This window comes from Anomaloglossus baeobatrachus, chromosome 5 (assembly GCF_048569485.1).
Source record: "Anomaloglossus baeobatrachus isolate aAnoBae1 chromosome 5, aAnoBae1.hap1, whole genome shotgun sequence".
NCBI lineage: Eukaryota > Metazoa > Chordata > Amphibia > Anura > Aromobatidae > Anomaloglossus > Anomaloglossus baeobatrachus.
In genome coordinates, this window is record NC_134357.1 from 54,710,555 (window position 1) to 54,724,457 (window position 13,903).

Below are 13,903 nucleotides of genomic sequence, written 5' to 3' on the forward strand. Positions count from 1 at the left end.
ACTAGGAATTTCCACCATCTCGGGAATCATTAGAGACACTTGCCAAGCCTTGTGGGATTGCCTCCATGAGGATTTCATCCCCCAGCCCACCAGGGAAAGATGGCTTGCAATTGCTGAACAATACTATAACATTTGTCAGTTTCCAAATTGCCTTGGCTCAGTGGACGGCAAACATATCAGAATTGTGAAACCAGCTGCTTCGGGGTCAGAATACTACAATTATAAAAAGTATTTTTCAATTGTCCTAATGGCAATAACGGATGCGGAATACAAATTCATCTCAGTGGACATTGGCGCATATGGGAGATCCAATGACTCTCAGGTCTTTAAAATGTCCCCAATGGGGCGGCGAATCTATGGGAATACTTTTGATTTCCCTCCTGCAAGACCTCTTCCTGGCACATGTGAGCCCCCAATGCCCTTTGTTTTTGTGGCCGACGAAGCCTTTCAACTATCCCAACATCTATTGAAGCCATATGCAAGCCGTGGATTGACGCAAACACAAAAAATATATAATTACAGATTATCCAGAGCCAGAAGAATGGTGGAATGCTCCTTTGGGATACTAACCAGCAAATGGCGAGTCTTGTTAACAGCCATTAATTTAAACATTGAAACTGTTGATGAAATAGTGAAAGCATGTGTGGTACTGCACAATTTTGTTTTAACAAAGGAACCTTTGTCGTTGGATGACCAGAGTTTGGAATCCACCTCTTTGTCAGACTACACCAGTCCTGGATTTAGGAGTAGTGTTGCCTGTTCAACAATCCGTGACATATATGCTAACTATTTTGTGTCCCCAGAAGGTAGAGTAGATTGGCAAGATCAAATGGTGTAAGATTTTTCTTCAGTTTTATAACAAATAAAAATAATTATAAATAAATTAAATAATATCTTGTTAACCTTGTTAATTTTAATCTTTCACTCGCTTTAAAAATTTGTAATTTTTACCCCGTCAAATTACAACATGTTATGTTTTTGTATTACCTTATTATTAACTTAACTTGCTAAATAATATTCACACCAAAAAAAACAAGAACAAATAAATACTTTTCAACCAAAAACGTTTATTTTTTATTACATAGATAAATAAATTATAAATTTGTAAATCTTGGGCTTGGGGTGGAGATAGTACTGGAGGGGCTGACAGGTGGGAACACACGCACAGTTGGAGTATTGAGGGTGGAAAGTGGTGTTGGTGGTGGTGGTGGGGAAGTAACAGAAGATGAAGGTGTGGTAGAGAAACCAAGAGGGAAACCAGGAGATGGGATGGGATTTGGTAAGGATTGAGGGGTGGAGTGGAGGGATTGGGAGACAGAAGAGGTGGCGGGTGAATTAGTGGTTTGAGTTGGGGTCATGATGGTTGTGGAAGGCGAGATGTGGTAGTGGGTAGGAAGTGTAGGGGCAGATGTGGTTGGGAGCTGGTACTGGCCCGCAGGCTGGTACTGGCCCGCAGGCTGGTACTGGGCCGCAGGCTGGTACTGGGCCGCAGGCTGGTACTGGGCATCAGGCTGGTACTGGGCAGCAGGCTGGTACTGGGCAGCAGGCTGGTACTGGGCTGCAGGCTGGTACTGGGCAGCAGGCTGGTAATGGGCAGCAGGGGGAGTAGGGACAATGGCTGGAGGGGGGGCAGGTGGTCTTGTAGGGGTGGGTGGAGGTGGTTGGGAGTCAACCTGCCCCAGAGCCTTCCGTGTGGCTTGCATTACATGCATCTGATGGTCAAGAGATAGCTTTTCCATGCGCTCTAGTACGGCTTGAAAAAAACAATGATTGGGAGATTTACTTGCATCTAAATGCAGCCTGTCCAGACGCGTGCACAATTCGTGTGTATTTTTTTCCATATTTGCATTTAGGAAGCTAAAAGATGCACGATTTTGTTCTGATAATAATTGAATGGCGTTCTGGAAGGCTGCATTTAGATGCAAGAACTCTGGCGCATAGCTCTTTTCCTGACCCCTATGACGCTGACGCCCAGAACCCAAAGGTGTTCTACTGAGGGCAGCAGTGTCAGAGGGGTGGGGTAGGGGAAAAGCTATCTCATCACCAGCAGCTTCAGGTAATGAAGTCTCACGGGAAGCTCCAGCGCAGGTGGATGGGACAGATGTAGATGGAAGGGAAGGTTCAGATGGGTGGGGTCTGTGCGTGTGTTCACCAGTGGCGGACTGTTCAGGGATCGCTCCTGTCGGGTTCGATGCAGGCTCCTGAGTGCTGCAGACGGTGCTGTTAAAAAGAGGAAAAACAAAACAATAATTAATTTAATTGCTATACATTGGCCCTGACTAAAAAAAAAAAGCAAAAAAAAACAGACATAAAATATTATACTTTGTACATATTGTGTGGAATATTTACCTTCTGCACACCATAGTTGTCCGGAGGAACGACAACGCTCTAAAGTAACGGTACTTCGATCTGCGTCCTCCGGATCCACTCGGGGCCTGCATCTCTTGATTTAACTCCTTTTTGAAGCGATCCCTGATAGACCGCCACCGCTTCTGAAGTTTGTCACCTGAAAGTGGAAAGCAGAAAGTGGTTATTATACAACACATTACATCAGGCAGCATAACCTACTGAACTGTGAATACTTACGCTGTTTCTTCTGGCCACGAGAATTGAGCTCCCCCCAACCTTCTACCGCTGCGTGGCATACCTCGTCCCAGAGTCGACGGGTTACGATCGAATCAGCGTGGCGGCGGTCAGCCATGTTCCACAGCGGCTCCCTCTCTCTAACTTCATCGATGAGGAGGTCGATGTTGATAAATCCGGCCTCCTCACCGTCAGAATCGGGAGCACGCTGGGATGCCTGTTCAAAGAAAGAAAAAAGAAATTAAAAAAAAAAATAGACAAAAATTCACACTGACATGAAAAAAAAAAAAAAAAAAAAAAAAAAAAAAAAAAAACCTTACACTATGACCACCGCCACCTCGACGACGACCCTGGGACGGTCTTGGGGGAGCTCTATCATGAGCCCTAGAAGTTGAAGCCTTTAGTGAAGAAAACAAAAAAAAATTATTTACTTATATGTTTGGTGTGCTGTGGTAAACAATTCCTGTATGAAACTTACACTATGACCGCCCGCTCCGTGTCTTTCTCCACCCCTTCCGTCCTCTTCTGGCAGCATCTCCTGTGATGTTTCGGCCACCTGTGTAAATGTCGTTGATTTAAAAAAATGTTTTTTTTTGTATTTTTTAAAAAAAAACCAAAAAAAAAAAAATACCTCAGTTTGTGAACCGAAGGGCGGGCTACCAGAAGACGACATTTTTTTGATTACAGGCCACGCACAACAGGACCTCAACCTCAGGAACACTCTTGCACTGCCACGGAAGATAAAAGGACCCAGCAACAGGCTGCCCAGAAATGTACCGCAACACTGCACCTGCAAAAAAAGAAAAAAAAATGTCTAAGTACATGTACGCAGCTCACAGCAGTGATCTGTGGACAGTACTGTGGACATTACCTCAGGAACACTCTTGCACTGCCACGGAAGCTAAAAGGACCCAGCAACAGGATGCCCAGAAATGTACCGCAACACTGCACCTGCAAAAAAAGAAAAAAAAATGTCTAAGTACATGTACGCAGCTCACAGCAGTGATCTGTGGACAGTACTGTGGACATACCTCTTCCCTGGAGCACTGGACTGGAGGACAGCAGAAGTTGAAGTCAGGAGCCGGCAGGAAGTGTGTAGAATGTGCTGGATCCTTTTATAAGTTTTGTGATGAGGAAAAAAAAAAATTTGCGCATGCTCTGTTTAACAAACCGGATGCGGTCACCGCATCCGGTTTAAACCGCATTGCGCCGGATCCGGCATGCATAGACACCCATTGTATACAATGCCGTATTGCGCCGGATCCGGCAGAATGCGGTTTTTTTAAGGGGACAAAAAACGTTACATGATACGTTCTATCCGGCCGCCGCATTCAATTATTTTGCCGCATCCGGAAAAAAACGGATGCAACGCAAAGCCATCAGGTACAATCCGGCAACAATGCAAGTCTATGGGGGATAAACGGATGCGGTACCGGATCCGTTTTACCCGTTTTTTTCCGGATTGAACCTGATGGCAAAAAACTGATGTGTGAAAGTAGCCTAAGTGACACGTTCTTTTGGCCTTTGGTAATCGGGGGCCGGTGTAAATGTAACGTGTGCACTGGGAGCTTAGATATTTGGATGAGTGCAGACAGTGTGTGCACAGTTTGTTTTTTTTTTTGTTTGTTTTTAGCAGAAACTTTGCAAATTTTGAGTTTCTGCCCCTAAACCTATGGGCGCACCCTGCGTTTATGGTTGCAGAAATTTCTGGATCAAATCTGCATCTCTTGGCTGGAAAAACATTGCATTTTTGTCGTGCGCTTGTAAGGGGCGTTATTTGCAAGTGTTTAGCAATGCTTTTCATGCATTTGGGGAGTAAAAACGCTGAAAGAATTAGTATGCTGCAGTTTATATTCTGCTGCAAATCTGCAAAGGGGGAAAAAAAAGCAACATGTGCACAAAGCTTCAGAATTGACTTTGCTGGCATCAGGGTTTGCATGTAGTGCTGTGACAAATGTGCACCCAAAAACATCAGAAAACGTGATAAAAAGGCACTATGTGCACACAGCCTAAAATACAGCGAAAAAAAACTGTGTGTGCCTAAGGCTGCTTTCACACATCCGATTTTTGCCGTGCGGCACAATCCGGTAAAAAACGGAAAGAACGGATCCAGCAAGTGTTGCCGCCGGCTCCGTTCTTTCCCCCATAGACTTGTATTATCGCCAGATTGTGCCACATGGCCTTGCGTTGCTTTCGGCTTTCGACGGATCTGGCATAAATAGCTGATCCAGCGGCCGGATGGAACACTGCTTGCAGCGTCTTTTGTCTCCGGCGAAAAAACATATGGTGCCGGATCCGGCGGCATGAGTTACAATGAAAGCCTATGGGCGCCGGATCAGTCATCATCCGGCATATGACGGAATCCAACGATGAATCCGTTTTTTTGAACTGCGCATACTCAGTAGCACAACGGATCTGTCAAAAAACGGAAGGAACGCATGGAAAAAAAACTGATGCAACGGATTCGTTTTTTCGCTGGATCCGTTGCATCAGTTTTTTTTTGCCGGATTGTGCGTGACGGCAAAAAAACGGATGTGTGAAAGCAGCCTAAAACTCGCATTGGGATAGGAATTGGTGTTCTAATGAGGCCACAGATATACATAGATTGAATAGATTTCTAATTAAACAACGCCACACTGTCATTTCAAGGCAGGGTAATACTTAAAAGGGATGTCCAGTCTAAATCCACAAGTCTGCAGTCTCTCTATGTGGCTGCACACTTGTGAATCCTTACATTGTGCACACTGCACACTGTGAGGATTCTCCAGTTTCAGAGCCGGGAACGGCGGTCACATGGTTGCCAGTATGTGATGTGCAGACTCCTGGCTAGATTCGGACTAGATGGCCGCAGCCTCCCTCAATACACTTGTGACCACATGCCCGCTCTGACATTGGAGAATCCTCACAGCGCACAGTGTATGTAATGTGAAGATTCAGAAGGCTGCAGCCACCTAGAGGGACACACAGAGGGAACTGCAGACTTGTGGATTTAGACCTCTTGAACTGTGTTTTTTAGAAATCCAACCTTTTTAAATGTGGCTCCACTCACATTCCACGTCAGCTGTCCTATGTATGTGGCAGATCTCAGCATTTTAGTGCTTGCCATTTGGTCAAAGAAAAATGTGGTCACTGAGCCCATTTCTTTATCGTGTGGTGCCACATTGGGATTATATATATCAAGATCAGTGTAAAAAGAAAATTGAAGTGGCAATGAGAAGTCGCAGGTTGGAGCCGCTCTCCCTCTTGACATCTTACAGGCCTGATACTCCATTGGTGAGACGCCACTCTAGCTAGGAGGGGGCTGGTTGGCTTTTTGGCACTGGTATTACCTACTTTTACTGTAGGACACCATATTGCAGTCAAAGTAGTAGTAAATAGAGGAACATTATAAGAGTAACAACATCATTACCTAACATCGGAGTGAATGGGGCGTGGTTGCAGTTCCTACTCTGTGCACTGGGTTACTAGTGGTGCGGTTTCAGAGTAAAAGCCAAAATGTTGGTTGCACCACCAGCCCCTTCATTGTAGGCATTGGTCACTCGGACCCTGGAGTGGCGCCATCAGTGGTTACTTCTGCTCAGTGAATATTTTCTCTCCTTTCAGGCAGGAGGCCACCGCAGGCACACACCAAAACTGAATATGGGTGAGAAAAAGCCGGAGGCGCTGGACTTTGTCAAAGATTTCCAGGAATACCTCACCCAGCAAACGCACCACGTCAATATGATCTCTGGCTCTGTGAGTGGAGATAAGGAGGCAGACACTTTACAAGGAGGTATGTACCTGCCCGCCATCAAAGACCCCCTTGCCGTGGGGGGGTGCACAGATCATTATTCCAGAATAATCAATGTTTTTTTAAATGTAAATGAGCTGTTAAGATTTCTGGGCCGGACACATCTCATTTCAGAATTTCTTTTACCAGTGAGACATGTAATGACTGACAGTCTGCTCTCCGGATCTACATGTCTCATACTGGTAACACCTCCCTTCATTTACAGTAGACTCTGGAGGCAGATTCTCAGGGAGACTTCTGTCCGGCACACAGATCCTAGCAGCTCATTTACATTTAAGAACAACATGGATGTCTCTGGAATAAGAAATCGGATCATAGATATCAAGGTATTATTCTATTCGGCTTCCTATGACCTACACCCATATAGATGGCTTGGGAGGGTTTCCCCTCTACTGGCAGGTGCCTTTAACATTAGTAGCATTAGCTGGAAGTTTTCTACAGTTGTATACAACCTAGGTAGCTAGATCCTGGGGTGATACACGGTCAGTGGTGGTATCATGGTATGAGAGAGGTCTACTGCTGATATATTAAAGGGAACCTGCCATCGGAGTCATTCTGTCCAGACCTCGGGCAGTGTGAATGGCAGCCTGGGTGCATGATGGTGGCCAGGTGTGTCTTTCTCTGAAATACTTCAGCGTTTCAGAAATAAATATACTTTGAAGATCCATCCGAAGCTAAGGCTCATCCAGCGCCATTCCCGGCCAGCTTTCCCCCCACGTCACTCTAATTCAAGGGTGGGAAATTAATTTTCCTGAGGGGCCACATGAGAGACCGTGACTGGTGTGGAGGCCGAGCTAATAGGCTGAAGTTAATTCTGCTCAATATTAATATGAACTATAATTGTTTTCTATTAATTGTATCACTTAATTCTCCTCAAAAGTGAGTATGCTGATATCCCCTATATACAGCATGATCCTTCACATAGCCTCCTATATACAGCATGATCCCTCCCATAGCCCCCTATATACAGTATGAGCCCTCACAGCTCCCTATATACAGCATGACCCTCACATAGCCCCCTATATACAGCATGATCCCTCCCATAGCCCCCTATATACAGTATGAGCCCTCACAGCTCCCTATATACAGCATGACCCTCACATAGCCCCCTATATACAGCATGAGCCCTCACATAGCTTTCTATATACAGCATGATCCCTCCCATAGCCCCCTATATACAGTATGAGCCCTCACAGCTCCCTATATACAGCATGATTCTTCACATTGCCCCCTATATACAGCATGATCCCTCACATAGCTTCCTATATACAACATGACCCTCACATAGCCCCTTATATACAGTATGAGCCCGCATATAGCCTCCTATATACAGTATGAGCCTGCATATAGCCTCCTATATACCATATAGGCCCACACTAAGCCCTCCCTATATACAGCATGAACCCTCACATAGCCCCTTATATACAGTATGAGCCCGCATATAGCCTCCTATATACAGTATGAGCCTGCATATAGCCTCCTATATACCATATAGGCCCACACTAAGCCCTCCCTATATACAGTATGAGCATTTCACATAGCCTTTCTATATACAGTACGAGTCCCCACATAGCCTCCTATTTACATTAAGAGCCCTACATAGCCTCCAATATACAGTATGAACCCCAATATACAGTTTGAGCCCCCACATAACCTCCAATATACAGTAACCGCAAAATAGCCTCATACACAGTGAGCCCTCACGTAGCCCCCTATATACAGTATGAGCCCCCACATAGCCTCCTATAAACAGTATAAGCCACCCCACACAGCCCACCTATCTATAGTATGAGCCCCCACATAGCCCCTCCTTATACAGGCAAACATTTCATACACATGAAAAACACACCAAATATTCCCCTTATTCCGGTTCCCCTGTGCTCTAGTCAGGTCTCGGTGCACGGATGCTCCGCACAGCACACGCAATGATGTGATCTCATAGTATCTGCTGAGCCAAATGCTGAATAGTGGAAGATGGAGACAGCGGCACCATCATTCACCAATGTATTCACCGCTGTCTGCATCCTGAGGATGCAGATAGCAGGGATATTGGGAAGCGGGTAATGGCAGATGGGCAGCGAAGGGAAGGCACAGTGCAGCCCGTGGTCCACTATTTTCAGACCTTCGGCTGTCTTGGTCCATGGGCCGGACTGTAACAGCCAGAGGCCCGGATGTGGCCGGTGGGCCGCACTTCGCCCTGTCCTGCTCTAGTTGATTGACAGGTCTCTTGCTCTGAGAAAGGCTCCAGTGTTTTAGAAAATAATATACCCGGGCGGCACAGTGACTCAGTGGTTAGCATTGCAAGGTGGCTCAGTGGTTAGCACTGCAGTCTTGCGGTGCTGGGGTCCTGGGTTCAAATCCCACTAAGGACACCATCTGTCGGGGTCTCATGCATGTGGTCTGTGGTTTGGCCATTATGACTCAAGTGATATAGTCCCTTTAAAGGGATTGTCTAGGATATTATTTTTTTTTCTTTTCAAAGGGTTTTAGATGTTAAAAATAACAATCTCTACTTTACTTGCCTTTTTGCATCTTACACTGCCTTTTTCCCGCTAACCCAATCTTTTTTGACAAGCTGCAATAGTGACATGACCGCTGCAGCCAATCACTGGTCTCATTGGTTTTGCTGATGTGGATAGGACGAGTAGCTGAGCCCAGTGATTGGCTGCAGTGGTCATGACCTTACCACTGCAGCTGGTCAAGAAAGCACAGCATTGTTAAAGCAGAGTATAGCGGCGTGCAACAGCAGAAAGGAGTGTAACCCTAGGAAAGGAAAAAAAAAAATATCCCTGAAAACCCCTTTTATGCTCATAGATGGGGTACATAGGATTAGGGCTTTAAGGGTTTCAGCCATGAGGAAGATTGTTTTCATTCAGGCAAGGTAAGCAGAGATCTTGAGAATGATGCTGTATTGAAATGTTATGTTAGACAATTAAAGGGAGTGTGTCATGTACTTAAACGCTGTGCCATGTATGTTACGTCATTCGCCCGGTCACTGTGCATCCTCTATCTGTGCTGCTGACCCTTTCCCCATGACAGATGGCGGCGTGGTGCTATTCATTGACTCACTTTCTATGAATCAGGGCCACGAAACCACGACGTGTTCACCGCTAACTCTCCGTGCCTTGCTCTACCGGCAGCTGGGACTGACAGCGATCAGAACGGGCTGGACCACCCGTCTGTGGAGGTGTCTCTGGATGACAGCGCGGGGATGCTGGTGGATGGCTTTGAGCGGACATATGATGGGAAACTAAAGTGTCGCTACTGTAACTACGCCAGCAAAGGCACCGCTCGCCTCATAGAGCACATCCGCATACACACAGGTAGGACCCAGACTATATGCATGGGGGTGGCACCATGCACGTTTATATATAACTGGGTACTTATTGGAGCCACAAACATTAAAGCTGCTGAAGTTTTGCAAACTATTTCTTTTTCCATGGAACCACAAATGACTTAGGGTCTCAGGGTCAACTCCAACATGGAAGTCTATGGGCAACATATGCAACTGTATGGTACCAGGTTGATCCTTGTGTTTAAAGGGGAACTTGTCATGTCGTATTTTTTTTTTTTTGTATTTAAACCGCCCCCCCCCCACCCAATTAGTTTTAAATGATGTAATGTGCATCGCTAACATGGGTTAAAAAAAAAAAAAATTAGATCCATGTATTTTTCTTCAAATGACTTGATATGGTTGGGTGAATGCAGTAAATACCTTGGCTTTCAGTCATAGGGGCGGAGCTTTTGCTGGGATCAGTCACTGTCACTCAAGTTCAGGCATGATTGTTTTAATAGTGTCACGCCCCCAGCATTGTAACTGATTACACCACAGGTCCTTCACCAGCACTTCTCTGCTCAGCTCCGCCCATTACAATCACATGATCATGACATCAGCACAGGTCCTGCAGAACCGCTTCTCTTTTGCTGATTACCACAAGTTCTTCAACATCACTTCTCTGCTCATCTCCGCCCATCAGCAAAGGTCCTGCAGAGCCACTTCTCTTCCGCTGATGACCACAGGTCCTTCAGCATCACTCATCTGCTGAGCTCCGCCCATTAGTCACATGATCATGACATTAGCACAGGTCCTGCAGAACCATTTCTCTTCCGCTGATTACCACAGGTCCTTCAGCATCACTCATCTGCTCAGCTCCGCCCATTACGATCACATGAGCATGACATAAGCACAGGTCCTGTACCACTACTTCTCCAATATTACGCTCCAGAACTCAGCATTAGAAAAGTGGTGGTGACGGACCTGTGCTAATGTCACAATCATGTGACCGTAATGGGCGGAGCTCAGCAGAGAAGTGATGTTGAAGGACTTGTGGTGTAGTCAATTACAATACTGGAGGATTGACGAAGTTATAAAGTGACTAATCCCAGCAAAAGCTGCACCTGAAACAAAAAGATTGATACCTAAAAGGTAAATACCTAAAGTATTTACTATATTTACCTGAGCATATACATGGAATTTTTCTTTGTCGCTCCATTGGGAGACCCAGACAATTGGGTGTATAGCTTCTGCCTCCGGAGGCCACACAAAGTTATTACACTTTAAAAAGTGTAACCCCTCCCCTGTGCTATACACCCTCCCGTGCATCACGGGCCCATCAGTTTTATGCTTTGTGTTGAAGGAGGCACACATTCACGCAAGCTCCACATTTTAGTCAGCAGCAGCTGCTGACTTTATCGGATGGAAGAAAAGAGGGCTCCTCACAGGGCCCCCGGCATGCTCCCTTCTCACCCCACTTTGGTCGGCGGTGCTGTTAAGGTTGAGGTACCCATTGCGGGTACAAAGGCTGGAGCCACATGCCGTTTTCCTTCCCCATCCCTTAGGGGCTCTGGGAGAAGTGGGATCCTAGCCGGTCACCAGGCACTGGGACCGGGCTCCCTCCGCAGCCCCTGTGGGAACCTGACGGACAGGAGACTGGATGTCATCAGGGACAGGCCCTGCTTCTTTGAGGTACTCTGTGTCCCCTTGGGGACGGCGCATAGAGCGCCTGTGGATCGGACACTGCAGCAGCTGCGCTGTGTTTGGGGCCGCCGGGACTACCGCGCCGACCGTGCCTGTTTGCCGGCCGCGCTTATAACTCGAGTCCCCGGCTTTTGCGGCCTAGTACCGCATATTCCCGCCCCCGGGCCTGCCAGTCAGGGGCAAGGGCGGGACGCTAGACTGAATGTCAGCGGTGAGGGCTGGAGCATACTTAGTATCCTCCTCCCCCCTCACTGAGCACCGTGGGGCACCAGATTCCCGCACTTTAAGGCACGCCCACGGCTCCCTCCTCCTCACAGAACGCTGGCAGCCATTATTATCATCGCTGCTGCCGGAGGAGAACTTCAGATAGAGCTCCATAACTCTGGGAGGCCCAGGCAGGGAATCTGGTGGACACACAACCGCTGAGCGCGGTCGGTAAGCCGCACCTGTTACAGGTGCTGGCCCCCCTGGGTGCCGCAGTGTATATATATATATATATATATATCCATATTGGGTATACATTTGCTCTGCTCGGCTGCAGTATTTGCTTAGCTATATACCCTCACTGTTTGCTAAGAGGAGATAACAGCATGTCGTCTGCAAAAAGCAAGGGTGCCAAGGCACAGGCTTATTTTGCAACTTGTACCTCTTGTGCGGCTATGTTACCTGCAGGTTCCACCTACCCTCATTGTGTGCAATGCTCGGCCTCTGTGACACTCACTCAGCCGGAGCCTCAGGCACTGGTGGGACCCTCGGCTCAGGTAGAACCACCGGCTGTTACTGTCCAGGTGGCAGGGACAGAGTTTGCAGTGTTGGCTGAGAAACTTTCTGACTCCCTTTCACAATCCATGGCTCAGTCTATGGATAAATGGTCTGCTAAGATACTTGAAGCTTTGCAGTCCAGACCGGTAACACAGGCCCCGGGCACTGTTGAATCATTGACCCCAGGCCCCCCTCGGTTAGAGCAGCAAACTGCTCCTGAGGTGACACATAGGTCCCACGGGGAGGACTCCGACTCGGACTGTAGTCACAGACCGTCTAAGCGGGCTCGCTGGGGACCTTCATCCACTTCATCACGCTGCTCAGGGTCTCAGCATGAGGACTCTCTGGAGGATGAGGCGGACGTTGCAGCTCAGGGCTCTGATCCGGACGGTGCTCTCAATCTTGATACACCTGAAGGAGACGCCATTGTAAATGACCTTATAGCGTCCATTAACCAGGTGCTAGAACTTCCTCCTCCAACTCCACCTGTTGAGGAGTCAGCTTCACAACAGGAGAAACACCAGTTTAGGTTTCCCAAACGTACAAGGAGTGCTTTTTTCGATCACTCTAACTTCAGGGATGCTGTCCGGAAGCACAGAGCATATCCGGACAAGCGCTTTACTAAGCGCCTTAATGACACACGTTACCCCTTCCCACCTGATGTAGTTAAGGGTTGGGCTCAGTGTCCCAAGGTGGATCCCTCCAGTCTCTAGGCTGGCGGCTAGATCCGTGGTATCAGTGGCAGATGGCTCATCGCTCAAAGATGCCACTGACAGGCAAATAGAGCTCCTGAAGAAATTCATCTATGAAGCCATAGGTGCGTCTTTTGCTCCAGCATTTGCAGCCGTGTGGGCGCTCCAAGCTATCTCAGCTTGTTTGTCTGAGATTAAGGCGGTCACACGCACCGCTACTCCGCAGGTCGTGTCTTTGACTTCTCAGGCGTCGGCTTTTTCGTCCTACGCCATGAACGCGGTCCTCGACTCGGTGAGCCGTACAGCGGTAGCATCCGCCAATTCGGTGGCAGTCCGCAGGGCCATGTGGCTACGCGAATGGAAGGCAGACTCTGCTTCCAAGAAGTTCTTAACCGGTTTGCCATTTTCCGGCGACCGCTTCTTTGGCGAGCAATTGGACGAAATTATCAAGCAATCCAAGGGAAAGGACTCGTCCTTACCCCAGTCTAAACCGAACAGACCTCAGCAGCGAAAGATTCAATCGAGGTTTCGGTCCTTTCGGCCCTCAGCCAGGTCCCAATCCTCCACGTCCAACAGGTCACAGAAGGGCCAGAGCAACTCTTCGGCATGGCGGTCTAAGTCACGTCCTAAAAAGACCGCCGGAGGAGCCGCCCCCAAGGCGGCCTCCTCATGACTTTCGGTCTCCACAAACCGCATCCTCGGTCGGTGGCAGGCTCTTCCGCTTTTGCGACGCCTGGTGGCCACATGTCCAAGACCGATGGGTGAGAGACATTCTGTCTCACGGTTACAGGATAGAGCTCAGTTCTCGTCCTCCGACTCGTTTCTTCAGAACATCTCCGCCCCCCGAGCGAGCCGATGCACTTTTTCAGGCGGTAAACACTCTGAAGGCAGAAGGAGTGGTGATTCCCGTTCCACCTCAGGAACATGGTCACGGATTCTACTCCAACTTGTTCGTGGTGCCAAAAAAGGACGGATCATTCCGTCCCGTTCTAGACCTCAAGCTGCTCAACAAGCATGTGAGCACCAGAAGGTTTCGGATGGAATCTCTCCGCTCTGTCATCGCCTCGATGTCACAAGAAGACTTCCTAGCATCAGTCG

The 13,903-nt window shown here is 47.8% G+C and overlaps 2 protein-coding genes across 4 annotated transcripts in view; one reads left to right on the forward strand and one right to left on the reverse strand.

The window, feature by feature from the left end:
* The window catches only part of IKZF5 (IKAROS family zinc finger 5), a 29,835-nt gene that overhangs the window by 9,569 nt on the left and 6,363 nt on the right, over window positions 1-13,903 (forward strand). For 2 of the 3 annotated variants that reach the window (XM_075348513.1, XM_075348514.1), the window contains exons 2-3: window positions 6,187-6,355; window positions 9,457-9,696. In XM_075348513.1, the coding sequence (XP_075204628.1) occupies window positions 6,223-6,355; window positions 9,457-9,696 (373 nt within the window). In that variant the 5' untranslated portion in view covers window positions 6,187-6,222. The remainder of the gene's footprint in view (window positions 1-6,186; window positions 6,356-9,456; window positions 9,697-13,903) is intronic. The other variant, XM_075348516.1, reaches the window with a different exon arrangement.
* Window positions 1,048-3,369, reverse strand: LOC142313277 (uncharacterized). Its single transcript, XM_075352269.1, has 5 exons — window positions 3,215-3,369; window positions 2,904-3,139; window positions 2,587-2,800; window positions 2,350-2,506; window positions 1,048-2,220 (listed from the first exon to the last, which is right to left on the reverse strand). Exons 3-5 carry the CDS (start codon window positions 2,699-2,701, stop codon window positions 1,095-1,097), a joined length of 1,398 nt encoding a protein of 465 aa, XP_075208384.1. The 5' UTR covers window positions 2,702-2,800; window positions 2,904-3,139; window positions 3,215-3,369; the 3' UTR covers window positions 1,048-1,094.